Source organism: Jatropha curcas, chromosome 10 (genome assembly GCF_041381405.1).
Source record: "Jatropha curcas cultivar XTBG-Jc1 chromosome 10, XTBG_Jcur_1.0, whole genome shotgun sequence".
Taxonomy (NCBI): domain Eukaryota; kingdom Viridiplantae; phylum Streptophyta; class Magnoliopsida; order Malpighiales; family Euphorbiaceae; genus Jatropha; species Jatropha curcas.
In genome coordinates this window covers 15,678,195-15,706,107 of record NC_143160.1, presented here as the reverse complement: position 1 = coordinate 15,706,107, position 27,913 = coordinate 15,678,195, and the positions used below count along the sequence as shown (strand labels likewise).

At 36.7% G+C, this 27,913-nt stretch overlaps 3 protein-coding genes across 5 annotated transcripts; 1 reads left to right on the top strand and 2 right to left on the bottom strand.

Moving 5' to 3' along the window:
• Positions 1-306: 306 nt before the first annotated feature.
• LOC105641063 (potassium transporter 11) lies at positions 307-8,272 on the top strand. Of its 3 annotated transcripts, none has more exons than XM_089726536.1 (9): positions 307-632; positions 820-1,011; positions 1,454-1,679; positions 2,749-2,994; positions 4,395-4,445; positions 4,547-4,807; positions 4,945-5,112; positions 6,789-7,043; positions 7,165-8,272. In XM_089726536.1, exons 2-9 carry the CDS (start codon positions 883-885, stop codon positions 8,193-8,195), a joined length of 2,367 nt encoding a protein of 788 aa, XP_089582662.1. In that variant the 5' UTR covers positions 307-632; positions 820-882; the 3' UTR covers positions 8,196-8,272. The 3 variants fall into 3 exon arrangements, with proteins under 3 accessions (XP_089582662.1, XP_012080908.1, XP_020537737.1); XM_012225518.4 differs by having other exon boundaries at positions 308-544; XM_020682078.3 differs by lacking the exons at positions 307-632; positions 820-1,011; positions 1,454-1,679; positions 2,749-2,994 and adding an exon at positions 4,174-4,233.
• A 461-nt stretch (positions 8,273-8,733) lies between these two features.
• LOC149493179 (uncharacterized) lies at positions 8,734-9,120 on the bottom strand. Its single transcript, XM_089715434.1, has one exon. The coding sequence runs from the start codon at positions 9,118-9,120 to the stop codon at positions 8,734-8,736; it is 387 nt and encodes a 128-aa protein (XP_089571560.1).
• A 2,518-nt stretch (positions 9,121-11,638) lies between these two features.
• LOC119371008 (uncharacterized) lies at positions 11,639-13,349 on the bottom strand. The gene has a single exon (XM_089715698.1). It carries the CDS (start codon positions 13,069-13,071, stop codon positions 11,995-11,997), a length of 1,077 nt encoding a protein of 358 aa, XP_089571824.1. The 5' UTR covers positions 13,072-13,349; the 3' UTR covers positions 11,639-11,994.
• Between the last annotated feature and the right edge of the window lie 14,564 nt (positions 13,350-27,913).

Below are 27,913 nucleotides of genomic sequence, written 5' to 3'. Positions count from 1 at the left end.
GGTCCATCGGCCATGTACTATTTCTTTCCAATTTAAGAAAATAGTAGAAAAAATTAAGCAAAATTATATATATACATATAATATAAAGTGAAGATTAAACTGAGCTTTACTATTTTTCTTTCCATATATATATTAAAAAATAAAAATTCTTCAAAAAAAGTATTTTTTAAGTTTTTCTCTTTTTAGTTTGTTTTTATATTTCTTTCCTTTCTAATTTTTTTAATCCAAACATAGTATAAAATTTTAAAATTGTAGTAGTTGGAAAAAAAAAATAGGAGCAATTACATGACAAGACAATGAGACAAACAAATCAGTGGCTATGATAATTCAATCATTAAAGAGAGGGCTAATATGAAAGTACGGATCTGTATATCATATATCTGCAAAATTTTTGCTCTGACTGCCAAAATAAAGGCCACTGTTCTGTTTGTGAGCATCTGAAGTGAAGTGTTGAGTGTTTGTGAGCATCTGAAGTGAAGTGTTAAGTGTTAACTGAGCTGTTTCTGTGTTTCCTTTTCCTCTCCAGTTCAAAATGATTACCTGGGTTTGTGTTCTTTCTCTGTGCCTTTTGCTTCATTGCTAGTATATCTTTACTGGGTTGCTGGGAGCTATTGGGTTCTTGAAGGATTTTGGTATTATCACTTTGTTGGCATTGATTTTAATATTTAAACAGTGCTTTTGGGTTTATTTGTTCAAGAAAGCTGATTTTTTTTTTTTTTTTTTTTTTTTGTTGTTCTTTTTAAAAAGTTGATCTTAATATTATTTCTTGAAGTTGGGATTGGTTTTGATTTTATTTTCTTTTTAATTCTGTTCGGTTAGGATCATTTGAGTTAAAACCATAGATGCAATGTGAGTGAGAAACCATTTGAATTGAGTTGCAAAATGGACTCAAGAGAAAGGAATGATTTTGAAGAATCTGATTGCAAAAGCAGAATCTGGGCCTTGGATCAGAAGCTGGATCAGTCCATGGATGCAGAAGCCTTGAAGCTTAAGAACAAATATGAGGAAAAGGTATTAACTGAAGCATTTTTATTTTCCATAAATTTTATTTTATTTTTTTTTTAACTTTAGTTAGTATAACCGTCTTTTTTTTTTTTTTGTTACATTGATTAAAATTTAAGATGCTAAAATTTGAATCCTGTCAAAAAAAAAAAAAAAAAAAAAAAAAAAAAAAAAAAGGAAAGGAAAGAAGATGCAAGATAAGATATTGAAAGTGTAATTTTCTTAGATTTCAGTTAGATAATTAAAAGATGACATAAAAAAAATGATGGAAAGGAGTTTGGGATGTCAATGACTGAGATTATGAGCCGTTGATTATTCTGGCATGCTATATATTTGATGTTATTTCAAGATAAAATCCAATCTCAACAAGGCGAGGAGATTCCGAAGTTAATAATGTCATATGATTCTCCAAATTTGTTCTGTTTGCTGATTTGGTTTTCGTTTCTTTCAGAGATCTTCCACCTCATTGATTTTGCGCCTCGCATTCCAAAGCCTTGGCGTAGTCTATGGAGATCTAGGCACTTCTCCCTTGTATGTCTTCTACAATACATTTCCTGATGGAATTGAAGATCCAGAGGATGTGATTGGGGCTTTGTCATTGATTATATATTCCCTAACTCTTATTCCGCTTTTGAAGTATGTTTTTATTGTTTGCAGAGCAAATGACAATGGTCAAGGTAAAGCAATTTGAACCTTTAACTTGCTTTCTGGTGTTGAATGTTTTTGGAGCTATTGATAAATGTTACCATTTGTGCCACATGGTGTTTGCAATTTCATATATTTAGAAGGTTCTTTAACCTCTAATGTCCTGACCCTAGAGTACAATCAACTTTCTTTTTCTCAAATGGACTTACAGATTTCTAAGATTCTTTTTATGGCCTGTGTTAAAGTGCTTATCAAAATAACTTCTCCACATCTTGATCTTTTCCTCCTCCATCAAATTTTGTTTTCCTTATCTTTGACTATTTGACTTAATTCCATACATTTCTCTCCTCTTCTCTGCATCAAGTTGTAGAAATACCTATGCTTTTTTAATTATCAAGACTTTGTTCTATCTCAGTAACTGTATCATTTGTGTCAATTTATACAATTCATGAACAACCTCCATTCTGGTAATGGTGGATTTTGGAACATTCTTATTTGTGCTTGATTGCTCATTTCATCTTCCAATCCCATCAGCAAGTTTACTTTGATGGTACTTTACTGCCTTTCCATTTACATCAAACTTCTGCAATAAGTTTTTGTAACCATCTGCCAAATTTTCATTTTAGTCAAAATTCCATTTTTTTGACTTGTAATTGCTGAAACTTAAAGTCTCATGGTTCTCTCTTCTTAAATTCCACTACCCATTGCTGTGTCCATGGTTGCTTTAAGCTTTCTTGTTTACTCTTTAATGTTTACAAACTACCAACTTATGTTTACATGACTGCCTCCCCAGTATCCTTGTATCCTGTGTTAACGTTTCATTAACTGAATAGATGTGGCTCATGGTGAATTTCTATTTGAAAAGAAAAAAAAGTATTTATCGATATATGTAAGAATATCTTTCTATTTTATAACAAAAAGCATAAAAGGAGTCTTTTCGCTCTTTTAGCATTCTATTCCCTTTGATGATACTGTGTCCTTAGGTCTTCTACTTTTGTTGGTAGCATAACAAAGTGGTACCTGCACTTTGAATGTGGCTTAGCTATTCTTGAAGCTGGTATTGCTTGCAAGCATCTCTAAACTTGCCTAATTTTAGTGCAGGTGGAACATTTGCTCTTTACTCACTACTTTGCCGACATGCTAAAGTAAAGACTATTCCTAACCAAGATCACACTGATGAAGAGCTGACAACATACAGCCGCTCAAAAATTCATGAACAATCATTTGCTGCAAAGACCAAGAGATGGTTGGAGGGACGTACAATCTGGAAGAATGCACTTCTTGTTCTTGTTCTTGTTGGCTCCTCCATGGTTATTGGAGATGGAATTCTCACTCCTGCTATATCAGGTTCCTTTCTCATGCTCTAAATTGAGACCCAATTATCTGTCCTTAATGGCTGTTTGACAAAACCTCCACGCGGCATTGCTCCGTCAGGCTTTCGACCATTGCGGAAAATTCCCCACTGCTGCCTCCTGTAGGAGTCAAGGATGATGCATACAAATTTTTTGAGTAAAAAATCTGCTAAAAAACTAACCAAATAACTTTGAATGAAATAGAACAAAATAGAGGCAGAATTTTTTTTCCATTTTGCACCTTTAAGTTCTTTCAATATTTTTGTTACGGAGCTGCTGTACTTTTTTTTTTTTTTTATTTAGGATAGTTTTATTTACAATCATGTTTCTGTTTTTCTCATGTGCAGCTAACAAGGTGGGAATTAGGGTCTATTCCACAATATTAGCTGTTTTATAGCTGTTAGTTGTTTTAGTAGCTATTAGGTGTTGGTTGTTGGTTGTTTATATAGCGATTAAAGCCAAAATATTCGATAAAAATAGTTATTTAATTAGCTGTTAAATTTAAAATGACAAAAAAAGTAAAGGGAACAATTTTATATTACAAGTAGCACTTGTTTATTTGTAAAAAAGTAAAAGGTGTAAGTTTCACAAAAAATTATCCATTAATTATTGTGAAAAGTTAAGCGTTAAGTGAAATAATGTTTCATTAAACGTTCTCTTAACCTTTAAAAGCTACTATATAGATCACCTTACCGAGCACTATAACTAATAAAAATTGTATTTTGACCCAGTCAAAATGCTAAAAGTTACATTAAAATTTGTTGCCAAACACAACCTTAGTTTCTTTATTAATGGGTTGTGGTTTAAGCAAATTCTTTATTGCAATGTGTAGTTATTAGCGGCTAGTTATTACAGTGGGAAGTGGGTTGTTTTATCTTTGCATTTAGGTTCGTGTAATGAGTAAAAATGTAAGCACAATTTTAAGAGAAGCTTTTGAGTCCTAAAACTCAGAGATTATAGAGTTCTCGATTTAACGAGCTCTAGGAGACTGCAAATTCTCTCTAAGTCTGTATTTCTTAGATTCCAAGGTCAATTTTACTGAGGTCTACATGTAATATTTCCTCTCTTTCTAAATTTCTTTATCTGAGTCTTGTTTTAGCGAGTGGAACACCCCTGGCATGAACTCAAGGATTGTTGTGCTTTTTAATTGAGGACTTTGAGTCAGTCATTTTTGTTTCAGATGGAGAAACTCCTTGTATAGGAGAGTAAGAGCAAAGACTAAAAGCAACAAAAGGTTGGCACCATGACCCTCAGGAAATGTTTGAAATGTTGTTGCCTGTTAATGCTTGAAAACTAGCTCTAAGGATACTCATAGCATATTTCATTCTAGTTTTGTTAATATTTACTTTAATACGTCTTGGGTCGTCATCATTCTTTCTTTACTTTCTTTGGCAGTACTATCAGCAGTTGAAGGAATTAAATTAGACCACCCCAAGATGACCAGTGGTATCTTCTCAGTCCTGAATCTGAATGTTTTATTGTCTTGCAATCAACTCCATTTTTGGTTTAGAGGCCTTAAACAGTTCCTTTTTTTTCCCGTGAAACAGATGTAGTTGTTTTTGTTGCTGTTGTGATATTAGTAGGCTTGTTTTGCATGCAACACCACGGTATAGATAGGGTTGGTTGGCTCTTTGCCCCTATTGTGCTACTCTGGCTTCTCTTGATTGGAGGCATTGGTATATTCAACATTTGGAAATATGATAAAGGCGTTTTGAAAGCTTTTTCACCTGTGTACATATATCGTTATTTCAAAAGGGGAGGTAGAAACAGTTGGCTCTCCCTTGGGGGCATTATGCTTAGTATAACAGGTAAGCTCTTGTTCTCTTTTTTTTTATTTAATTAACCTTTCCTTTCATTCTATCCAACCACAGAGAGTAAAAGCTCTGAAAAAAAGAGAGAATAAACCATTGAACTGGTTCTGATGACAAGTTGTGAACTATTGCAGGAACAGAGGCCCTTTTTGCTGACCTCTCCCATTTTCCAGTATTGGCTATACAGATTGCATTTACAGCAATTGTTTTTCCATGCCTTATTTTCGCTTATTCTGGCCAAGCTGCTTATCTTATGAAAAACTCAAATAATGTAGCTGAAGCATTTTATCGTTCTATTCCAGGTATGCTCTCATCTTCTCTATCTTCTGCTTAGGCATGCTTATATCCTTATTTCGATGAATGGGATGTGAAAAAGACAAAAGCAGTGGAAGTGGTTAGAATTATAACCATCAGTTAATACAGGAACTGTGGTTATTTCATATTCCAAACACTTCATTGGTGTATTACCCTGACTTCTCGAACCAAAAAAACTTTAATTCAACTGAATAAATATATATATATATATATATATATATATATATATATATATATATATATATATATATATATATATATATATATATATATACTCATGGAGGCTGCAACCTTGAATAGTCCTTTTGAAATATAAAATTTCTAAACAACCCTACTGAAGCATTAGTGATTAAATTTCCGCTACTAAAAAGAAACATAATAATTATGAAGATTCCCTTCTGTCTAAGATGTGTTTAAATTACAATTCAGATTGGGGCTATAATACGAACTACATCATTCCACCTAATAATATTATCTGGTCATCTTGCTAGGAACTTAAAGTTCAAGTGCCATTTTTGTTGTGGCAAATGGTACGACTTTAAATCCTTGTATTCCATCTTTTATTAATACATTTTAAATATCTTTTTGTTTATTTTAAAAAGTCTTTTAATTTATTTAACTATTGTGAATTCATGAAGCAAGAAAGAGAAAAATGAACTAAAATTTTGGATTATCCAGAATCCTTAGGATCAGCAGCACAACAGTCTCTTATATTTGAGATGCATATACTTGGTGTCGATTCTTATCTTTGTTCTTTTTCTCTTTATACATTGAGAATGTTTGTTACCATCCTTGCTCTGAATGATTGTTGACATGGACTTATATTATATAATATATTTCAAAATGATGATTTATAAATATTATTAAGTTTGCCCCCACTAAATGAATTTCAGATATGCCACAAGCCCATACATAAGTGGAGAAGTTATATATTTACTGCAATTATTTGGTAATTGATTTTTATGAACTATGGGATAGATATGGCAACAATTCTTGTTGGCTTCTTATTAATTATAACAAATTTTAATAATCTCCTTGTCGTTTTGTCTTCCTACCAATGTGCATCAGCTATTGGGTTCAGATGCTAATATAGCAAGTAAAACCATGGTTTTATGTTAGATTCTCTAAATATGAACTTTTAAAATTGAGCATATACAAGACACGTGAGCATCAGATATACCAGAATTGTTACCTTTCTTCTGCGTGTTGTTGATGAAAAATGAAAATTAAAGTAGTTATCAGTAGAAAGTAGCAAATGAAAGCGGTAGAAACGAGGTGTGAATTCCATATTTTGGAGAAAGATGATAATGAAGATTTTGTACTGTATTTGAGATATAAAACTTGCATTGCCAAAAGAAGTGAATCTCATGGTTTAATTTAGCGACTGTGAGAGAGATAGGAGGAGAAACCTCTTTGGAGAAGCAGTCAATTGGATCATGGGATTTTCTAGGATAGTTCAATTTTGTGAAACACATTATACATAAGACTAGTTCACAGTATCAGATGATAGTTTCGTTTCATTTATTTACAGTGCTGATGAAGTTCAGGTAATTTACAGACTTGATATGTCATATTTGAAAATCATGGTAATTTACAGACTTGATTGTGTTATTCTCTGTGTCTGGCGATTATTTTCTAATGTTGGTCTCTAATTATTCTGCAGATAGCATATATTGGCCAGTGCTTCTTGTTGCAACTGCTGCTGCTGTTGTTGCAAGTCAAGCAACTATATCTGCAACTTTTTCATTAATCAAACAGGCTCTTTCACTTGACTGTTTTCCAAGAGTTAAAATTGTGCATACATCAAAAAGGTTCCTTAGTTGGATATACATTCCAGACATAAATTGGATCCTTATGATTCTTTGTGTTTCAGTGACAGCTGGGTTTAAAAATCAAAGCCAAATTGGAAATGCATCTGGTAAGTTCAGTAATCTTTATTAAATTTTTGCGACCAGGTCCATTAGTTCTTACATTGACATATCTTTTTGTTTCATAAAGTAAAAATTTCTCTAATAACATAAATTTTCATGGCATAACAGGGACTGCTGTTGTGATTGTCATGCTGGTGACCACATTGCTTATGATTCTAATCATGCTATTAGTCTGGCGGTGCCATTGGATGCTTGTCCTGATTTTCACTATTTTGTCATTCATAGTGGAGGGCACTTATTTTTCTTCTGTACTCTGCAAGGTTAATCAAGGTGGTTGGGTTCCCCTAGTAATTGCAGCAGCATTTTTTATCATCATGTATGCATGGCACTATGGTACTCTGAAGCGCTACGAGTTTGAAATGCATAGTAAGGTTTCAATGGCATGGCTTCTTGGACTCGGTCCGAGTTTAGGACTAGTTCGTGTCCCTGGAATTGGTTTTGTGTACACCGAGCTAGCCAGAGGGGTACCCCACATCTTTTCCCACTTCATCACCAACCTACCTGCCATCCATTCTGTAGTTGTTTTTGTTTGTGTGAAGTATTTGCCTGTCTACACAGTCAGAGAAGAAGAGAGATTTCTTATAAGGCGGATAGGACCAAGGGATTTCCGAATGTTCCGTTGTGTTGCAAGATATGGATATAAAGATCTCCATAAGAAAGATGAAGAATTTGAGAAGAGACTCTTCGATCACCTTTTCACATTCGTCCGCCTGGAATCTATGATGGAAGACTGTTCAGACTCTGATGACTATAGTGTAGATGACCAGCAAACCGAGCCGTTGCAACATTGTAATCATAATGGTAATGGAGTTTCATCCAATATGAATGCAACAGTCTCATCCGGAGATTCGATCGAGACTCTTAATTCTCCGGCTAATGCAAATGCAATCAGGCCAAGTCAACCGAGCAATCTGACTGCAATCGATGAGTTGGAGTTTTTAAGCAATTGTCGAGATGCGGGAGTAGTGCATATTCTGGGGAATACAGTGGTGACAACAAGCAGGGATTCAAAGTTTTACAAGAAGATAGCCATTGATTATATATATGCTTTTCTTAGGAAGATTTGCAGGGGAAGTAGTGCAGTATTCAATGTTCCTCATGAAAATCTCTTAAATGTTGGACAAATAATTCGGGTATAATACTTTTGCAGCCATTTGGGAATGAATAACAAAAAGATGAGATCAATATATTTCGATATTAATAGTGATTTTGGTAACAGATTTTTTAACCATTTTATGAGTTTGGTTTGGGATTGAGCTTAAATTATTAAATTCCTATTTAATTAAATATAGAATGCTTAGGTGGATTTATTGATAATTGCTTGAGGAACTTATAGTGATAGGTCCTAGTCAGAACAATGAGGATTTATAAGGAAAATTCTATTTGTGCTAGAGTAACCCACAAGATATTTTTGGAATAAGCTGTCTCTTTATTCAAGAATTGATGCTTATATAGGCCAAAAAGAAATAACAACCTTCCTAATTATCTGAGATTATCTCTAAAGATCAGGAATCCTAACAAACTAGTAGTGGCAACAAAATAGCCATTATTATTTAAATAAAAATCAAAGCAACCAATTAACTAACTGGACCTATTCTTTAGCAAGTTTCTTCAAAGATATTTGGGATTTCTCTTAGGCACTCGATGGGATCTTCTTATCTTAACAATACCCCTCTCTTACACATGAACCTTGTCCTCAAGGTTTGGACCAGAAAACCGTTCTAGCAATTCCTGTCTTGGTTCCCAAGTTGCATCTTTTTGGGGCAGTGTGCGCCATTTCACCAAACATTCTTCCACAAATTTTGACCCTTGTTTTATCCATCTTGTCTCTAATATTGATTTTGGTTCCAACAGCACTTCGCCATCATCTGCAAATGGGGCCACCTCTATGCTAGCCTCGGTGCTTTCCTCAATCTTCCATTTGAGCAGAGAAACGTGGAAAACTGGGTGAATGTGAGACCCTTTTGGAAGTTTGAGCTTATAAGCTACTTGTCCTACTCGTTGCTCAATCTGGTAGGGTCTATAAAACCTGCTGGCAAGCTTTTGATAAGCTCTTTTGAACATAGATTGCTGGCGGTAAGGGTGAAGTTTTAAGAAGACCAAATCTCCTACTTGAAATTCGACCTCTCATCGCTTGGAATCAGCCTGCTGTTTCATTTTATTATTTGCTGCAGATAAGTTGGTCTTGAGTTGCTTTAGCAAAATATCTCGAGAGACCAATTTTTTTTCCACTTCATTTACTGGGTAATTTCCTTCTAAATACTGTGGAATTGTTGGCAGTGGTCGACCATATAAGGCTTCGAAAGGAGACATGCCTATAGATGCATGGTAAGTTGTATTATACCAAAATTCTGCCCAAGGTAGGAGTGTATACCACTTTAAAGGTTGTTGGTGACAAAAGCATCGAAGATATTGTTCAATGCAGCGATTAACAACTTCCGATTGGCCATCCGTCTGTGGGTGGTATGCTAAACTCATGTTAAGTTGTGTGTCTGACAACTTAAAGAACTCCCGCCAAAATTGACTAACAAATACCGGGTCACGGTCACTGATGATAGACTTTGGCATTCCATACAACTTTACAATTCCCTCAACAAATTTTTCAGATACTATTTTGGCTGTATACGGGTGAGATAACGCCAAGAAGTGGGCTGACTTGCTCAACCTGTCGACCACAACGAAAATAGTATTTTTACCATTGGAAGGGGGAAGACCCTCTATGAAGTCCATGGTGATATCATCCCAGACTTGGCATGGAATAGGCAACAGTTGAAGGAGACTTGGAGGGGACAAGGTTTCTGATTTGACTCGTTGGCAAACATCACAGGAAGCAACATATTCTTTGATAGTTCGGAACATCGAAGGCCAATAGAATTGCTGAGTCAGCCTTTTGAATGTTCTCAACACACCGGAGTGACCACCCAAAGGAGAGTCATGAAACTCTCTTAATAATTGTTGGATGACTTATGAATTTGGAGGGACGACGACTCGGTTTTTGTAGCAAATAAGTCCGTTACGCCAAAGGTAAGGCTGCCCTTGATTATCGGTGGCTTGGCGGCTGATTTTCTGCATATATGGATGATCACGAGCTTCTTCTTTGATTGTATCCCACAATGGAGTTTGAGAAACAAATAAAGCATAAAGGCTTGGGCTGCCAACCACCCTGGATAAGGCATCAGCTGCATTGTTCTCTGAACCAGGTTTGTATAAGATCTCATAATCATAACCCAGCAATTTGGAAATCCAATTTTGTTGCCCCAGAGTTGTGATGCGCTGCTCCAATAAATATTTGAGGCTTCGTTGATCAGTTGTGATGAAGAATTTCTGCCCTATAAGATATGGCCTCCACGGTTGAATTGCTGTAATAATGGCCAACATTTCCTTCGCATAAATTGACCATTGTTGTTTCTTGGTGCCCAGTGAGCGGCTCATGAAAGCAATCGGTCTCCCGTTTTGAGTTAGGACTGCTCCAATCCCTTCTCCAGAGGCGTCAGATTCAATGATGAATGGTTCATTGAAGTTTGGCATGGCCAAGGTGGACGTTGTTGTCATAGCCTCCTTAAGAGATTGAAAGGCATTCTCAGCTTCGTCAGTCCATTGAAATTGCCCCTTTTTTAGCAGATTGGCGATAGGGCGAGCAATGATTGCATAACTGCGGACAAACTTGCGATAATGACCTGTAAGGCCTAAAAATCCACGCAATTTAGAAACATTAGTAGGCCTGGGCCATTGAAGCATAATTTTAATTTTTTTTATCCACCTTCACGCCTATTGGGGTGACAATATGGCCCAAATATTCTAGTTCTTGCTGACCAAAGGCACATTTGCTGATTTTGATAAAGAATTGGTGATGCCGTAATATTTCTAAAGCCATATTAACATGTTCAAGATGCATGGTCCAATTGGGGCTATAAATTAAAATGTCGTAAAAAAAAAAAAAGTAAGAATTTACGTAAGTAAGGGCGAAATATGGAATTCATAATTGCTTGGAAGGTTGATGGAGCATTACAAAGGCCGAAGGGCATTACGAGATATTCATACTGACCATTATGAGTTCGAAATGCAGTTTTATGGATGTCTGAAGAATGAACTCGTACCTGTGAAAGCCTGTCCGAAGGTCAAGTTTGGTAAAGAAATGAGCCCCATGGAGTTCATCAAGCATATCATCGATTGTTGGAATTGGGAATCAGTCTTTAATGGTTGCAGCATTTAAAGCTCTATAATCGGTGCAAAAACGCCATGTTCCATCCTTTTTTTTAACAAGCAAAACAGGGGAAGAAAATGGACTAGTGCTAGGTCTGATTAGCCCCAATTTTAACATGTCATGAACTTGTTTTTCGATTTCAGCTTTTTGGAAATAGGCATACTTGTATGGTCGAACATTGATTGGCTTAATCCCTTCCTTCAAATTGATATGGTGCTCAATCTCTCGTGGAGGAGGAAGCTGCGTGGGGTCTTGGAACAAATCATAAAATTTGGTCAGTAATTTTAGCATCTTGAGATGGCTTTCTTGTGAACCCAATTGATCCTTGGTACAAAGACATACTGCAAACATCGAACCCCCATGCCTTGCTGCCTTTGAAATTGCATTTGCGGATAATGGTTGTATAGCTAGTGCATTGATTCCTTGTAAGGTGACAGTTTGGTTGCCCCATTGAAATTCCATGGTTAATTGTTTCCAATTGCAAGACACCATGCCCAGCTATTCTAACCAGTGCACTCCTAGCACCAAGTCCAGTCCAATAAGTGGTAAGGCGTAAAGAGTGAGGGAAAAAATTATACCTTGGAGTTGAACCGGAACTTTTTCAAATCTCCCTTCGTAGCGTAAAGGACTGCCATTCGCCACATTGACATCAAATGGTTTAGTGGGAACTACAGGTAGCTGTAACAAGCTAGCCACCTTCTCGTTGATGAATTTGTGTGTTGATCCACTATCAATTAGTACCACCATTTTAGTTTGCCCAATTTTGCTGTGATTCGCATAGTTCGGGGAGCAGACCAACCTAAAAGTGCATGTAGGGATATCTCCAACTGTGAATCACAATCATGTTTGACTACCTCCTCGCTAGAAATTTCAGTGTTGACATCACTCTCCAATAATAATAATTGTGCCCTATGATATCGGTGCCCTGGTGTAAACTTCTCATCGCAGTTAAAGCATAGGCCTGTCATTCTTCTTTTTTGCATTTCCTCCCAAGTGAGTCTTTTGATTGGTGCAGCCTTAGTTTTTGTTGGAGAAGAGACATCAGTTGTTGGGCGATCGATTGGCCGAGTGAATCTTCGTTGCCGATTCGCTTGATCATCTCTCATTCTTGCTAGGCTGATTGCTTCCTTGAGTGTCTTTGGTTTGAACATCCCTATTCCATTTGTGATTTTTGCTCTTAGACCACCCATAAACGTTCCCACCAAGGCCTTCTGGGTCCATCCTTGAACACGATTGCCGAGACATTCGAATTCTTTTTGATATTCACGGAGCGTTCCCGTTTGTCTTATTTTTGATAAAGCCTCATCAAAATCCTTGCAATCAGTGGGGCCGAAACGAGACCATAATTCTCCCACAAATATGCTCCACGTTACCTCCTTCCTTTCTTCAAGAGAGGCCCTACGCAGCCACTGCCACCATTGGTTTGCTTCTCCTTCTAAATGAAAGGATGCCGACGCTACCTTTTGAGTTTCAGGAGTGCACTGATATTCAAAGAACTGATCGACACGAGTGAACCATTCAGTTAGATCGTGACTAGAATACTTAGGAAATTCTAGTTTAGCGAGCTTGGAAGAGAACATGGGTTGTCCTGCTTCCGTGTTTTCCCTATAGCGTCTGTTAGAGGATTGGCCTGTTTGATCAGTTACATTACTGCTTGGAGTGTTGGTGAGCAAGACACTAGAAAGTTTGTTGATGGCAACTTCAGGCTGCTGCAGCTTATCGTTGACACCCAGCTCCATTTTGCTCAAGTTGTCTTGGAGTCCACCGATGCTGACTTCTAAATTCTCGATTCTTTCTTTATTCGTAGTCATGCTCTAATACCAGTGATAGGTCCCAGTCAGAACAATGAGGATTTATAAGGAAAATTCTATCTATGCTAGAATAACCCACAAGATATTTTTGGAATAAGCTGTCTCTTTATTCAAGAACTGATGCTTATATAGGCCAAAAAGAAATAACAACCTTCCTAATTATCTGAGATTATCTGTACAGATCAGGAATCCTAACAAACTAGTAGTGGCAACAAAATAGCCATTATTATTTAAATAAAAATCAAAGCAACCAATTAACTAACTGGACCTATTCTTCAGCAAGTTTCTTCAAAGATATTTGTGATTTCTCTTAGGCACTCGATGGGATCTTCTTATCTTAACATATAAATATAGAATGCTCAACCAAATTCTTGAATACATTTAATCACACAAAATTAACTTTCCACGAGCCAATCAATTTATTTATTCAAAAGCATTGTCTTTATTTTTCTCAAGTTTTATTTATTTACATTTCCCGTAACTACAGGTTATATTTCAATACAATCAATCAAATTCTCTTTATTTTACGAACAATCAAAGATTTCTTTTACATTTATTTATTCAAATTACATTTAATCACCAAAGTTAGTGAAGTGTATATAATCAAGAAGTCAGATTAATTTATAATTGGTGTAGAACACACACATGCTGCGCTCGCAAAATTTCAAATCAAACTCTTTACTAGCTCCACAAGGTTGTTTGCTCGAGCCAACGGCCATGAATTGAATGATTTATAATTCTGCAGCGATAATTTTAATTGTGTAAACAATTGAGGAAAGAGAAATATAAAGTTTGTTAAAAGCTCAAACATCCTTTGAATTACGTAAGGGCTGATGCATTCAATAAAGAGATCTATCGCCGGGACTTAAATTGTTAGCATTTACATTCCTTGATAATTGGTCATTGCCATCCCTAAACAATCAATCTAAATTAATATAAATCGATCCAAAATTACGATTAAAAATTACTGGTTTGGTCTAGTTTATAAAATTTAAAACCCGAGCTTTTCATTGGATTAATAATTTTAAGATTAAAATCGCTCAAACCGTATAGGTATAGATACACAGATACGTGAGCTTTGAAATGATAAATTGAATTTTAAATGATAAATAATTCAATGAAAATTTCATTTGAATAACCTAGCTTATACGGAATAGTAACTACACCATATATAATTTCACATCATTTAGGTAAATTACAATTTTTTTTTTGAAAGCTCAAATGCTTAAAGTTATTCATGGAAAATATATTAATACACATTATCTAGAAATGATACTATAGTTTATATATATATATATATATATATATATATATATATATATATATATATATATATATATTTCTAATATAAATATAGAAATAAATCAATATTAATTTTATATCTATATATTGCTTAATCAATGACTTATTGAATAATTAAAAAATAAAATTAATATAAATTTAAAAATTAAATAAATATATTTTTCAATTTTAATGTTAAGATAAAAAGAAGGGGTAAAATTAATTTCTTTTCCGTATATATAAAGCACAGAATATTGTATTCCATTAAAACCACTAAAACCAAACCAAACCAAAATAAAATGCATCTATAAGTTTGATTTAGTTTGAATTTTTTATAAACCTCCATCATAGGTTTAGTTTGGATGAAGCCTCAAACTGAACCAAGTCGAACCATGAACACTCCTAATACACAGAACTGTTATGATTTCTCGTCATGGGAAACCTATTTGCTTGTTTAATGGCTGAAAAATTGAAGGAGAATTCTTAAAACAAGAAAGTTAGAGAAAGGAACGAAATCCAAAGAAGAAAGAAAGTTAGTGGGAAGAAAAAAAAAATATCTATAATTTTTTTTATCACAATTTCACAATTTATACTTTTATAACTCAGGTATTTATTGCTTCCGTGAATATATGGTTTACACATCAGCATTATAATTTACAAAAAATACTTGTTTATTTCCGTGTATAAGCTTACCCATACATCAAAGCAATATCTAATTATCACCCAAGAAAAACTATCACAATTTATTACTACCCCTGTATTCTATTTAGATGTAGAAGATTTTCTTTTTGGGTATTCTATTTATATTGAGAAATTTACTTAATTTTGTAACTTTAGGAAGCATGCTAAAGCAAATAGTCTATATTGCCCATGTGTGGCTTCTAAGTAAGAGTGGAATAATCATAAGGTAGTAGCAGACAAAAAATTGGATAGTCATTTAATACACTTATATAATCGGACAACATCTATTTGTAATTTCAATCCCCTCTTGATTAGTAAACGTGCATTTTTTTGCAGTATGAGCACTGACATGATTGGGATAGCAATTTCAAATGGCTATAAAAATTTATATTTATTTATAATTTTAGGAATCGTCATAGTCAGTTTTAAAAATATTTGGCATAGTTGTACACTAATTTTAACATGTTTTTAATTTTTAAAGCAGTTTGCTACGTAAATGAGTATGATCCACTCATACATGCACGACTAGTTGAGGGCGAAACAATATTTCCTTCCAAATGACGGTGCTTGACCTTGTTATTTTGCACCTATTTGTTTTCCACTTTCTCAAAAGAAGTGGTTGATGAATAACAGCAGTTACTCTAAACCAAACACTCACACCTCCACGATTCTTGCTCCCTTCTTAAATGGTCAAATCGGGATCTTTTATTGACGTTGGTTTGTGACTGTAAAATGGCCCTTAGAATGAAGAACACAATCAATCATTCAATCCAAAGAAAAATGGTGAAAAATAAAGAACTAATGAAATTAGCAAATCCAAATCAACCAAAAGTATCCGTAAATCGAAGAAGCATCATTCTGATTATGAAGAAGAGCCTTCATATATGCGAATTGACCCAGAAAGAAGTTCAAAAACCCTTGCTAAGAAGAAAATTATGCCCAAAAGTAAATTGGTGCTGTTTACCAAAATCCACCGTATGAGAAGCATAAACAAATTCCTGAAGAGGTTGAATCAACAGAAGAAGAGGAGGGCAATCTAGGTCCAAAACTGAAAAATGAAGAGAGCAGTGAACATTATATTGGAAGAGGTGAGTTCATTAATCCTTCTAAGAAAGAGATTATGACTAAGTAGTGGTGTGTGAAAAAATATTATCTAAGAAGAAAATTGAGTTTGATGAATTCAAGAGTGTGGGATTAGACTTAGAAAAATATTTTAATTTTAGGATAAAGCACTTTATACATTTAGGCAATGATGCTTATCCTAGATTGGTTAGGCATTTTTATGTAAATATGTGGGTGAAAAAGAAAAAAAAGATAAAGATTAAGAAAATATTACTCTACTGTTTATGGTTTAAGGATTAGACCTTAATGAATTTGTGGTTCATAGGATAGCTAGGATATCTATAATTGGTTGTGACTCACTTTTGAAAAATTATGCAATCCTTAAAGGATTGAATCTCAAAGCTTTTGAGAAAAAGTGAAATAGTAGAGGACTATACAAGTAGAGAACTAGCTGGTACTAGGATGAAAGCAGTTCTTAGGCTTTTGCATTTGATAGTTTATTCAAACATACTGCCAAAACAAGAAGGAAAGATAATATCACTTGTGATGAGACTCTAATTTTGACTCATCCTTTGTGTTGCACCAAAATTTTATAGACCAACTTTATAGAAATAGAAAATTAGTCTGCAACTTATTGAATATTGCATACATTTGTCACACTCTTATAATGTCAGCAAATAATATTTTATGAACAAAATTTTTAACTTCTTAAGTAATATTTTTCTTTTGTTTCCTTTTTTTGCTGTAAACAATATTAGAGGGTTGTATGATTGAATTATCCATAGAAGCCAGCTTTTCCTTAGTGGTTAAAGAGTTCAGATCTAAGGGTACATTGGTGTATATAGACACATCTTCTTCAATTGCAAACGAATGTGCAAGGACAATGTTGAAATCAAAGTGCATTGATGGATTCATCTTAGTCATTAGATATAGGATTGAATTATGACTCTTCTTCATTTATATGAGGTCGTTTTATAGAAGTTGAGGTGACTCTTTGTTCTTTTAAAAATTTTGGCTCCAAATTTGTTAAGATAGTGCCCAAAATTTTTTCAAAGTGTAAGAAGAGTTTTTACTAAAATTCAAAATTTTATGCTAATCTCGTTTTTCAATTAGTTTTAAATTTTCAACTTCAATTGTTCTTTCCTTAATTAATACCTAATTCCCTCCATTAATAATAACTGAAAATTCAATGCATCTCTCTTCTCTCTCATGCACTAGTAGGCTTATATAAAACCTAAGTAGGAGTTAATGGTGTTTTAAGGGTAAATTAAAAAAGAAAAGGAGAAAAATTATATTTAAACTACTTACTTAAGCCTTATGACTATTAAGTTTTCTCTATCTAAATAGAACGAGGGCGTATTTTATTTGTGAGAATATCATTTTATCCTTGTATTTTTTCAAATTTTGCCCCTGTATTTGTAGAAATATGTAATTTTATTTTTGTCTTTTGCGTCCATTAGCAATTATATGCTTTTGTTAATTTTTTTGCACTTTTTCGTTTATATATAGAGACAAGTTAGTTAATTTTAGTAAAATATGAGGACAAAGTAGTTAATAAAAACATTAAAATTGAGGCAAAAAATTGAGACATTTTAACATATCTAAAACCACATGCGTAATTTTCAAGTGAACTAGTTAGGTTACAAACTAGGCATCTAGAGCTTTCCAAGGACATGATTTATCAAATATGGCTAAGAGACAAAATTGAAAGGTTGCTTTGAAATTACTGCATAAAAACTGAAATAAACTAACGACTCAACCTAATTTAGGAGCTTCTATTCAGGTAGCTTAACCTGAGTTTTCCCCAAGTTAGTCCCTCTAAAACACTTCAAATACTTTTTCATTCATAACACAACTTTCCATATTACAAATCACGCATCTAACATGAAATGAACACATTTGTAACCAGCCAAACATAACAATATACATATTAGTATCCTCACTAAATAATTCCCCCAATTAATATAACTCAAAATAATACTAATTCAGATCCATCAAATCAAACTCATTTTGCTAATATAAATACTTGTCTTTGATGCCCTAACTCGAGCACCAAGTCTAACATACTATTGGGATCATAACGTTCATTTGGTTAGATTCACAGTGTGAAAGCTTATTTAATCTAATTACTTTATTTGAAAAGGAGTCATCCCATTAATTTTCATTTTAGGATAATGTAAGAAAAGCCATTTATTTGAATCCGATTGTGTAAGTAGAAAAGTGCACTAATCCTTCAAAACCAAGGAGAGTTCCTTATTAGATTTAGAGTCAGACACGTTCATCCATACTCAATAAATCAAAGGATTTAATTGAATGAGAAAGCAACAAATACTCCCACCTATGTAATAAGAAAATTAATTCATTACTAAGAAATTAAACAAAGTCAAATGCAAACATTGTTAATCCCAATTGTTTGACAATGAAACAAAGTAATTGAAATGGAAAAACTCCTTAAACAAAAATACCTTAAACCTTCTTGGTCCAAAAATAAAAGAACTGTTCTTACAAATATAAACAAAACATAAAGGATGCTCCTTCAAGAATACTCTCCAATGGTGGATTGTGTTTTTCTCTCTCTCTTATTCTTCATTTTTCTTGTGATGAGAGAATTTCTAAATTCAATTCCCTTCGTTCTCTATATCTTCCTTCTTTATAGAGCTCCAAAGAGAATTCAAAATTTAAAAGAAACTAAATTTCCATAATCTTCTCTATTAGAATATCTCAAAATGTCAGAGGAAACATGGGCTTGTGTAAAAGTGACACATTCATGTCAACCTGATGGTGAGAAAAGGAAAACTGGAACTGACTGCTTGATACAGACTATTCACTTGATGACACGTCTATGTATTAACTAAGTGAAAACTACTCATAGAGATTAATCGACATATTTGTGTCTTAATTGTCTTGACTGAGTGAAGAGTTACTCATAGAAGCTAGATATACGAGTGTGTTGAACTGATTAGGGTGTTGTGTTAAGGTTGTAAGTTTTTCAATTTCGCATCTTCTTCGACATATCTTTCAAAGTCAACACTTAAACACTTTATAGATAAAAATGAGTCATTTTCCAATATTCCCAACTTACAATCATAAGACTCAACTAATTAAACTAACTTAAATAAATTAAGCAAAACTTAAGGGTCAAATAATTAGGGCAAAGCCCATGACAAGTGACAATTGAAGAAAAATTAGGGCAAAGCCTACAATTAGAAGCAATTGAAGAATAAATAGGAGAAAACCACAAAGAAAGAGCTCCCTAGAATAAATAGGGGCAAACTGTTGGCTCAAGGGTCAAATAATAATCTCGAGATTTTGATGATTAAAACAAAACAAATAAACTTAAATTATATTGTTTGTGCTAATAATATTCTATGCAAATTTCATATGGAAAGTAATAAATGAACAAGGCGAATCCTACAAATTCAAGGATTTTGAAGACATTTGAAGATCCTAGTGGTTAGACTTTTAGGATTCATTGTAGGATGGAGAGAATATCCAATTATAAGCTTAAAAATCAATTTTCTCTCATCAAAATTATTTTTCAAAAATATCTCTTTAAAAATAAATCTTTTCGTTCCTTAAATTTACTTTAAATTGTTTTTCAAACTCTCTTAAGATTCGAAATATTCAAATTACCTTAATCAAAGAGACTTTGTCTCTAGCAATTTTGGTAATAAGAATAAATCGAATAAAGATCATATGTACTTCATTTTCGGAAACAAATTTTTTTAAGATCCAAAAATCTTGATTTATTTTCTTACCTAAACGAAGAAAGATTGTATTTTAATTCGTTTTGGTAAATAAATCTTTCGAAAAAGATTTTTCAAAATATTTACTTCTGAAAATTTTTGTTTTAAAGGAAAAAAAGATTGTCTCTTATTTTGTTACCAAAAAGATAGAATGTTAACTTAAAATTTTTGGTAACAAAGATTTCCATATCTTCTAAATAAGGAAAGACAATATTCTGATTTGAAAAAAAGATATTCACTTTCTAAAAACGAGAGTCACAACCCTTTCTATAAAAAGGTGTTTCATTTTTGAAAGACTTGGAGAAAAGAGTTTTCGTTTTAACAGTATTCGTCCATTGATCGAATGTTTTATCTCTCAAAACTTACTCTCTACCCCCCTTATTTCTTTTCATCTTGATACGTTTTGTTTTATCTTTAAAAGAGAAAAGAAATTTTTTAACAACTTCTTTGAAAAACAGTTCTGATTTATAAAATGTTTTTCTAATCTTAAAAACTGTTTTTCCTGTGCTTATATTTGCATTTTTATCTGTCTATTTAGATTCTGTAATCTTTATTAGACAGGTTTTTATTTGATAAACATTTGTGTTATAGCTTAGGTGAGAAGCTATTGTGAAATAGGTTATCAAGAGACCCTCTCCGTGAGAGAGATTCTAATGTCTTGAACTGAGTTTCTGTACTCTGCCAAAAACAGAAAGCGTTGAGGTTAACTAGAACCTTTGGAAAATCTAGTGGGACAAAGGGTAGATCTAGGTGTTGATCTGTTGCATTGTACTGTTGGTTTGTCTCTTACCCTTGAAATGAGATAACATAGTTGAGGATCTTAAGATGAGTCTTAGGGAGTGGATGTAGCCGAGTTAGTGCCTGTTTTCGCCCAAGAGATCCCAAAACCCCGGAAGGACCTCGGAAAACATCTTTTTATTTTGTATTGTTTTATTTTTCTTATTTGGAAAAAGGTGATAAAAATCTTCTGGATGTACGATGCCGATGAATCGGTCTTATAAACCATTTGAGTCGCCACCCATTATTTCGGTAATGGGACCGTTTCCAATTTTATTTTATAAAAATGACTCCATTTAACCCAATTTTATTCAAGGCCTATTATTTGAAAGAAAACTGATCAGGCGTACCAAGTACGATTCTAGGTAAGGGAATTAAGTACGTCGGCCCATTGGAAGCCGACGCTTAGAAAAACCGGCCTCTTTTAATCTACAATTTCTAATTGATTTTATTTTAGAAAAAGCCAATTATTTAAGCGCAACCCGAACAAATCGAACCGAGTTCCTATGTGGAAAATTACTTAATCGTCCCAAATGAAACATTCATTGCATTCATTCATAAATTAAGCATCACGTCCATCATTCATCTACCATACATATCAAATAAAATTAAAAGACCCGCTCTTGCCTTATGGTTAAAGGCGGGCCACAATCCGAGTTTAATAATATAATTAAAATGAAATAGCAAATATTAAATCTCAAAAATGCCATAATCACAACAGATTAATTGACTTGGCTTGATTAAAACTCAATTTGCCCATTATTGATTATTTCCCAGATTGAACTTAGAAATCTATTAAATGAAATGGAATTAAGACAAAATAATAAAAGTAGCCTGGGACTGAAAACTAGTCGCGTCACGCGGCTGTTCTATGGGAGAACAGTCGCGTGGCGCAACTCTTATTTTTTTATTCTGAGACTTGTAATAGTTGCGTCACGCAGCTATTCTATGAAGAACAGTCGCGTGACGGAACTCCGGTTATGGTCCTGTAGACTAGAACAGTTGCGTCACGCAGCTGTTCTATAAAGAACAGTCGCGTGACGGAACTCCTAGCTACGTGACGGAGCTGTTCGTGACTTATTTAAAAATACTCAGACATATTAATTATTTATTTACAACAAAACATTAAATAAAAATATAAAACAAAATAGAAGCTGAGTACGCGAACAGCTGCGTCACGCAGGTGGTCTAGTCCGGACTAAGGGTTTGGACATGAGCAGTCGCGTCACGCAGGTAGTAGCTGCGTGACGTGGCTGCTCTAGTCCGCAACTACCTTTCAAACTACTCTTTTCTACGTGTTCTTCTTATTAAAAGTGACTAGAATCAATCCAGAAGAGTTCAACAATGGGCAAACTTATGTTTTATCAATAATGGGTCAACTAAACACTATGAAAATGAGATTTTTAGGAGATAAAATACTATAAATGAAAAGGAAAAGTTAGAATCGTTACCTAGCCCTCAAATTTGAGGACTGCATGCACTGATATTAGTTTAGAAATAACGTTTCACGATCCCAGAAGCGTGATTACCAGGTTCTTTCACAAAAATAAATCGTTTTCCCTTTTTTTTTTTTTTTTCCTCTTCTTATCTTTTTATATATATATTTTTTTTGATCTTAAACCTAAAATATCTATGACTTGATCTTCCTCAAGTTTACTCAGTTGAGTTCTTGAGGAAAAGCTCTAGTCGTTAATCAAAAACTTAAACTCAAAAGGTTATCTTTTTAGAGGAAATGAGAGCAAAAATGTCAAAAGTCCCGTTTTTGCTGCAAAATGTTGTATTTATATGGCTAGGGCAACAGAGCATAGTCGCGTCACGCAGGTAGGAGCTGCGTGACGCACCCGTAAGCTGCGTGAAGCGACTTACTTTTCGTACAGTTGCCGCGTATCCATACAAACAGCGCGGGCCGTTGCACGGGCGCGCGCCAGAGGTGTCAGCCCTGTTAGAGCTGCGTGACACAGCTAAGAGTGCCGTCACGCAGGTGCTAGCTGCGTGACGCAGCCCTAACGCGGGTCAGGCTCCTTTGGGTGGTTTGGTTCAATTTTTGGTTCAAACACTTCTGGTTAATCGTGAAACCTTATCCCTTGTCCTCATATCATCATTGCGCCAGGTGGGGCATAAAATTACACGTCAACAGTTTGCCCCCCCACTTTATCACTAATTGTATAAACAATTAATGTTAAAGTGGTCCATTGACGCGCCTTCTATCAGGCAATCACTCCCAAAGCTCGGTTTGATCGGCTTGGAAAGATGCTGAGTTAATCCTCTGGACGCCTTCTCAGCTCAGTTTGGTCGGCTTTGTCGGCTTCCATCAAATATGTGAATAAATTCAAAGCTCAGTTTGATTGGCTTTGAAAACACCTTCGAGGCTCAGTTTGATCGGCCTGAAGGATTTTGGACTGAAAAACTGGTCACCTTCTCAGCTCGGTTTGATCGGCTTTGTCGGCTCCCGTTGGATCTGAAAAGACATCTTCGAGGCTCGGTTTGATCGGCCCGAAAGACGTTGATTTAATGACAAAGTCTTCAAAGCTCGGTTTGATCGACTTGAAGGACTTTGATCTGGCCACCTACTCAGCTCGGTTTGATCGACTTTGTCGGCTACAGTCGGTTTTGAAAAGGTATCTTCGAGGCTCAGTTTGATCGGCTCGAAAGACCTTGATTTTACCCTGGTCAACTTCGTAACTCAACATCATTGACTGGGGAAGAAAACCCGAGCAGCTTCGCAATACATCATCACTGATCGGAAATTGAAATTGTCCTGATTAGCTTCGCAATGCACCATCACTAATCAGTAAGACCTATCGGCTTCGAAAAACATCATCGGTTGGCCTGAAAAATTGTTCACCAGAAGGAAAAGAGCAATATCCGTATGCAAACGAACCTTGTCTCTTGTTAGAAAAATATTGGAACATCACATGTTCCCATGCATTAATTATGAAAAAGGATTCGTATTAAGGCAAAAGGTTGTACTTTTGCCCCCATTCCGGAGTTCCGACCTAGGACCAAAAATATCCACCTTGCAAAAATTTTAGCAAAAATTTCGGCATAAACGATTTAACAGAATACCTTTTATGATACAGTGGTTGGAAGAAAACTTACCTGAGGGTAATCTGGGCAATTTGATGTCCTGTCCCCTGTGCGGTGAGTAGACGAAAATTGCTGAAGTGTACGAGTCGCACATCGACGTCAAATTGTCGAAGTGGACCGTTGTGGGCTTTTGAAATGGGTCGTGTGGGCCTGTTGGGCTCGAAAAGAGATCATGGGCCCAATGCTCTTTTTGGGCTTGGAAGAGTAGGCTTGGGCCCATCTTGTCTACTATAAGTAACTTTCATTCTTAATCGATTCACTTTCACCTATCACAAACCCTAAGCAATTGAAAATTCTCTAAACTGTTTAACCGAAAACGATGTCTCAGCTTTTAGAAATCCCTGCCTCCGCCTATACTCCGGAGATGGAGACCCTCGGGGCCCTACCCGATATCCCGACATTTGATGCCGAACCGGTGCCGGTGAGCCGGAATCCGTTGACCCCCGGGACACGACCGTTGCAGCTTCTGCCGTCGCCGGGTACGGAGTTCCCGGTCAGGTACGAGACGAGCTGAATGTGCAGCTTTCAGTCCGAGGTAAGTACAAAATTCCTTTCTCTCTTTTTTATGTTTTTTTTTTACCGCTTTTGATCCACAGTTGTAGCAATAGGACTATATTTTTATGTTTATGCCTGCGTCAACAGTCGCGTCACGCTGGTAGGAGTTGCGTGGCGCGGTTGTGCTTCCATGAACAGTTGCGTGACGCAGCTGTTCCTGTGGGAACAGTTGCGTGATGCAACTGTTCGAGACGCCAGAAACCCTAGCTCGCCTTGAACTTTAGAACTGACCCTTTTTATTGCGTTAGAACTTGATTTGTTGTCATTTGATTGTTGGTAGTTCTAGGCGACTTGATTTTGCCCTGAAATGTGCATGAAAACAACACAAACATAGTGAAATTAGGTTGAAATTGAATTGCTGTGTACCTTAGACAGTTGCGTCACGTAGCTGTTCTTTGGAAGAACAGTTGCGTGACGCGACTGTTCGTCAACGAGGAAGAGTCTTGAACAGTTGTGTGACGCGACTTCGTGGTTTCGTGGCGCATCTGTTCTTAGGGTAACATATTTCAAACAGTTGCGTGACGCAGCTGTGGAGTGGCGTGGCGCGAGTGCTGAGATGCGCTATGCAGCTATGCTTTTAAGTGCGCAACTTGGGCAAAGCTGCGTGACGCGACTGTGAAGACGCGTGACGCGGCTTTGTTGTTGCGTGACGCAGCTATGGTTCAAACCGACACTTAGTCTTTTCATTTTTCCTGCCATAGAAGAAGATAAATAATTGTTAGTATCATATTTATTGGAATTGAAATTTTTTTCTTACAGGTTAATCTGGGCAAGGCCCGCACGGGTGGATCGGCCACTGATGCTTTCGCTTTTTGGGACTTATTGGACCCTCCTATGCGAGCCCGGGTCGTCGCCGCTGGTTTCAGAGATTATGCCGCAGGGTTACGCCGCACCCAGCCTCGTTTTCTGCCCGCTATGCGATATGCATTGATGGAGCGGTGGAACGATTGCACGCACACCTTCGTGTTCGGGTTTGGCGAGATGACTCTCACACCCGTGGACTACGCTGCCATTACCGGCCTTCGCTTCACCAGCCCGGTTCCCCCACTGGATGCTCGGTATTAGACGGCCACTCTCGGGGCTCAGCTGGTCCGTTCTCTACTCGGTGTCACCACACAGGCTCGGTACACCGTACAGGGATGTATGTCCTATGAGATGGTCTTCCGGTTCTGGGCCGAGAGGATCAGGACCCGCTTGGAGGCTTGGTGGGAGTTGCCGGAGGAGGCCCGACCTGCTGCTCCTGCGTATACTCAGGAGGAGAGGGACCAGGCTGCTCGGTCCTTCTTATTTTACATCATCTCGTCTCAGCTGCTGTGCACCTCCCAGAATAAGGGAGACCCGGCGGTGCTGGCATGTCTACGGGATCTGAGCCAGGTCGGGTCCTTCGACTGGGCCACACTCGGTTTGGCTCATCTCTATCACGGTCTGGATGTCTGGACCCGTGGTAGCGGTGAGTCGAACTGGCGGTTTATCCGGCCTCTGCAGGTAACATTCTTTCACTCTTTAGCTTTTTATTTGCCATTGTCAACTGTTCAACTAATTGATATCATTTCTTTCTCTGCTGCAGGTATGGTCCTATGAGTACTGCATCTATCCTGGCGGTCCGAGTGGCGACTCTCCGGTCGAGTCCAGGAGGATTCCCCGCTATCTGGCCCACTGTCATCACACTTATGCCAGTGGCGAGGATCCCGAGTACTGGCGGAGCTTCCTTAATGACCGGGAGGTGTCTGATGTGAGTACAAACAGAACCTCTGAATATTTAGCTTATCTTCTTCTCTTTTTATTTTAATGCACAACAAATACTGACTTCTTCTTCTTTTGTAGCTGTCCCTGACTCCATGGGATTGCGAGGCCTGGAGGACCTACCCGGGCCGGGAGGTGGCGGAGTTGCACACCCGATCGAGGCTGCTGATGCGAGGATACTGGGTCGACCGATACTTCCTCGGAGAGAGAGTTTTCGACACTCCGGTAGCTCCAGCACAGCGGAGGGTGCCTCATGCCCCTCCTCGGCATATGTGTCTCCTGGAGGGCATGACCGGGGAGGACTTGGAGGTGGAGTATAGGGGCTTCTCAGCGAACGATTTTCTGTCCGTCGGTGATTTCCCCTCTTACTTCGCCTCTCGGATGCAGGCGCGGCTTCCCGAGATTCTCGAGTATACTCAGGTGACTTTCTGATCTTTAGTCTCCCTTTTTTTTTTTACTTTCATTATTATTTTCACTGTTTCAGACCACTGATATCTTTACTTTCTGTAACTCAATGCAGGAGCGGAAGACGCACAAGACTGCGGCTTACTATCGGGCGGAGGCGGTGATTGAGGCGGGTGGTGCGGCTGCTCCGGCTGGATCGGCCGGTGTAGTTTTGGGTGACGTACCGTTCCCGCCGGGCATGGAGGTGGTGCTGGATCCTGGCCTAGGTCTTGGATCGGGCATCATCATTCCTGCTAATCTTCGGCAGGCTCCTCCTCCGGTGCAGCTGGACCCTGAGCACACTACACATGTAAGTTATAAATAGAATTTACAAAGTTAAGAGCACTTTACCTGAATATCCTTTTCATGGATTTTTCTTGTTTGCAGGTGCCGGCCCAGAGGTATCAGGAGATCTGCCAGCGGTTCGGGTTTGCCCGATCCTACATTGGTCGGCTGTACTCCGAGCGGCATGAGCTGGTATGAATTTTACACACATTTACCCTTTCGCTTCTCATTATTTGGTAAACCTTCTTACATATGTCTGTTTTTACAGGAATTAGAGAATGGGAGACTGCGGAGGCATCAGTCCCGTCAGTCCAGCGCCGTGAGCCGGCTTCAGGCGGAGGTGGACCGGCTTCGGACGAGATTAGAGATAGAGGGGATTCCGCTCGACTCTTCCGAGGAGGATGAGGATGGCTCTGCTTCCGATGATACGCCACCATCTCCACCCCATCTGGCTGTTGCTGGTCTGAGCCGCAGGCAGCGGTAGTCCTGCTCCGCGTCTCATCCATTTTTGACATCTTTGAACATTTTGGATATTTATTAGTTTTTTTTTATTATTTTTTTTGGATGGTTGTACAGTTATATCATTATTTTTATGATATTATTTACATTTTTATAATACTCTACTTTTATTATATTGTAGCATGTGTTTATATTTTACAGCTGTGAAGTCTTGTTCCTGCAAAAATAAAACACAAATACAAAAACACGAAAAAGAGGGCGATGTCCTGTTTATTTACAAAAGCGGTCCGCCTTGTTAGTGGTCCATGAACCAATTTATTATAAATGAAATAAAAAAGGAATAAGTAAATAAATAAAGAACAAAAATAATGGATTTAAAATGAGATATGACAAATATCCATTACTAAATAGAAATGGGTCGTAGTGCTTACCTGACAAGGTTGTTGATGCGGTCATAAAGATTCAGCCTCTTTATTGTACCAATCGTCCTTCTTATTGATCAATGCAGGTTTAAATGCTCATCAACCCAAGCAGTCCATGCAGAAATACCTCTCCAACTACTCTCGTCAGTGGACATTAAGTCGAGTGATGACGAGGCTTCGCTCATTAGTCCTTTCACTTTTCTACAAATGGGGGTTTTACTTCACACCTCCTTCACATCCGATCATTCAACACAGACCATTCTCTGGAATAACCCTTTTCCATGGCCTTTAGAAACCAAG

Bases quoted from the DNA above. Each gene is read 5' to 3' on its own strand.
- LOC149493179 (XM_089715434.1), bottom strand. From the start codon at position 9,120: ATGTTCAAAAGAGCTTATCAAAAGCTTGCCAGCAGGTTTTATAGACCC.
- LOC105641063 (XM_089726536.1), top strand. From the start codon at position 883: ATGGACTCAAGAGAAAGGAATGATTTTGAAGAATCTGATTGCAAAAGC. The intron at 4,808-4,944 runs GTAAGCTCTTGT...GAACTATTGCAG, and splicing joins CATTATGCTTAGTATAACAG to GAACAGAGGCCCTTTTTGCT. The intron at 7,044-7,164 runs GTAAGTTCAGTA...ATGGCATAACAG, and splicing joins CCAAATTGGAAATGCATCTG to GGACTGCTGTTGTGATTGTC.
- LOC119371008 (XM_089715698.1), bottom strand. From the start codon at position 13,071: ATGACTACGAATAAAGAAAGAATCGAGAATTTAGAAGTCAGCATCGGT.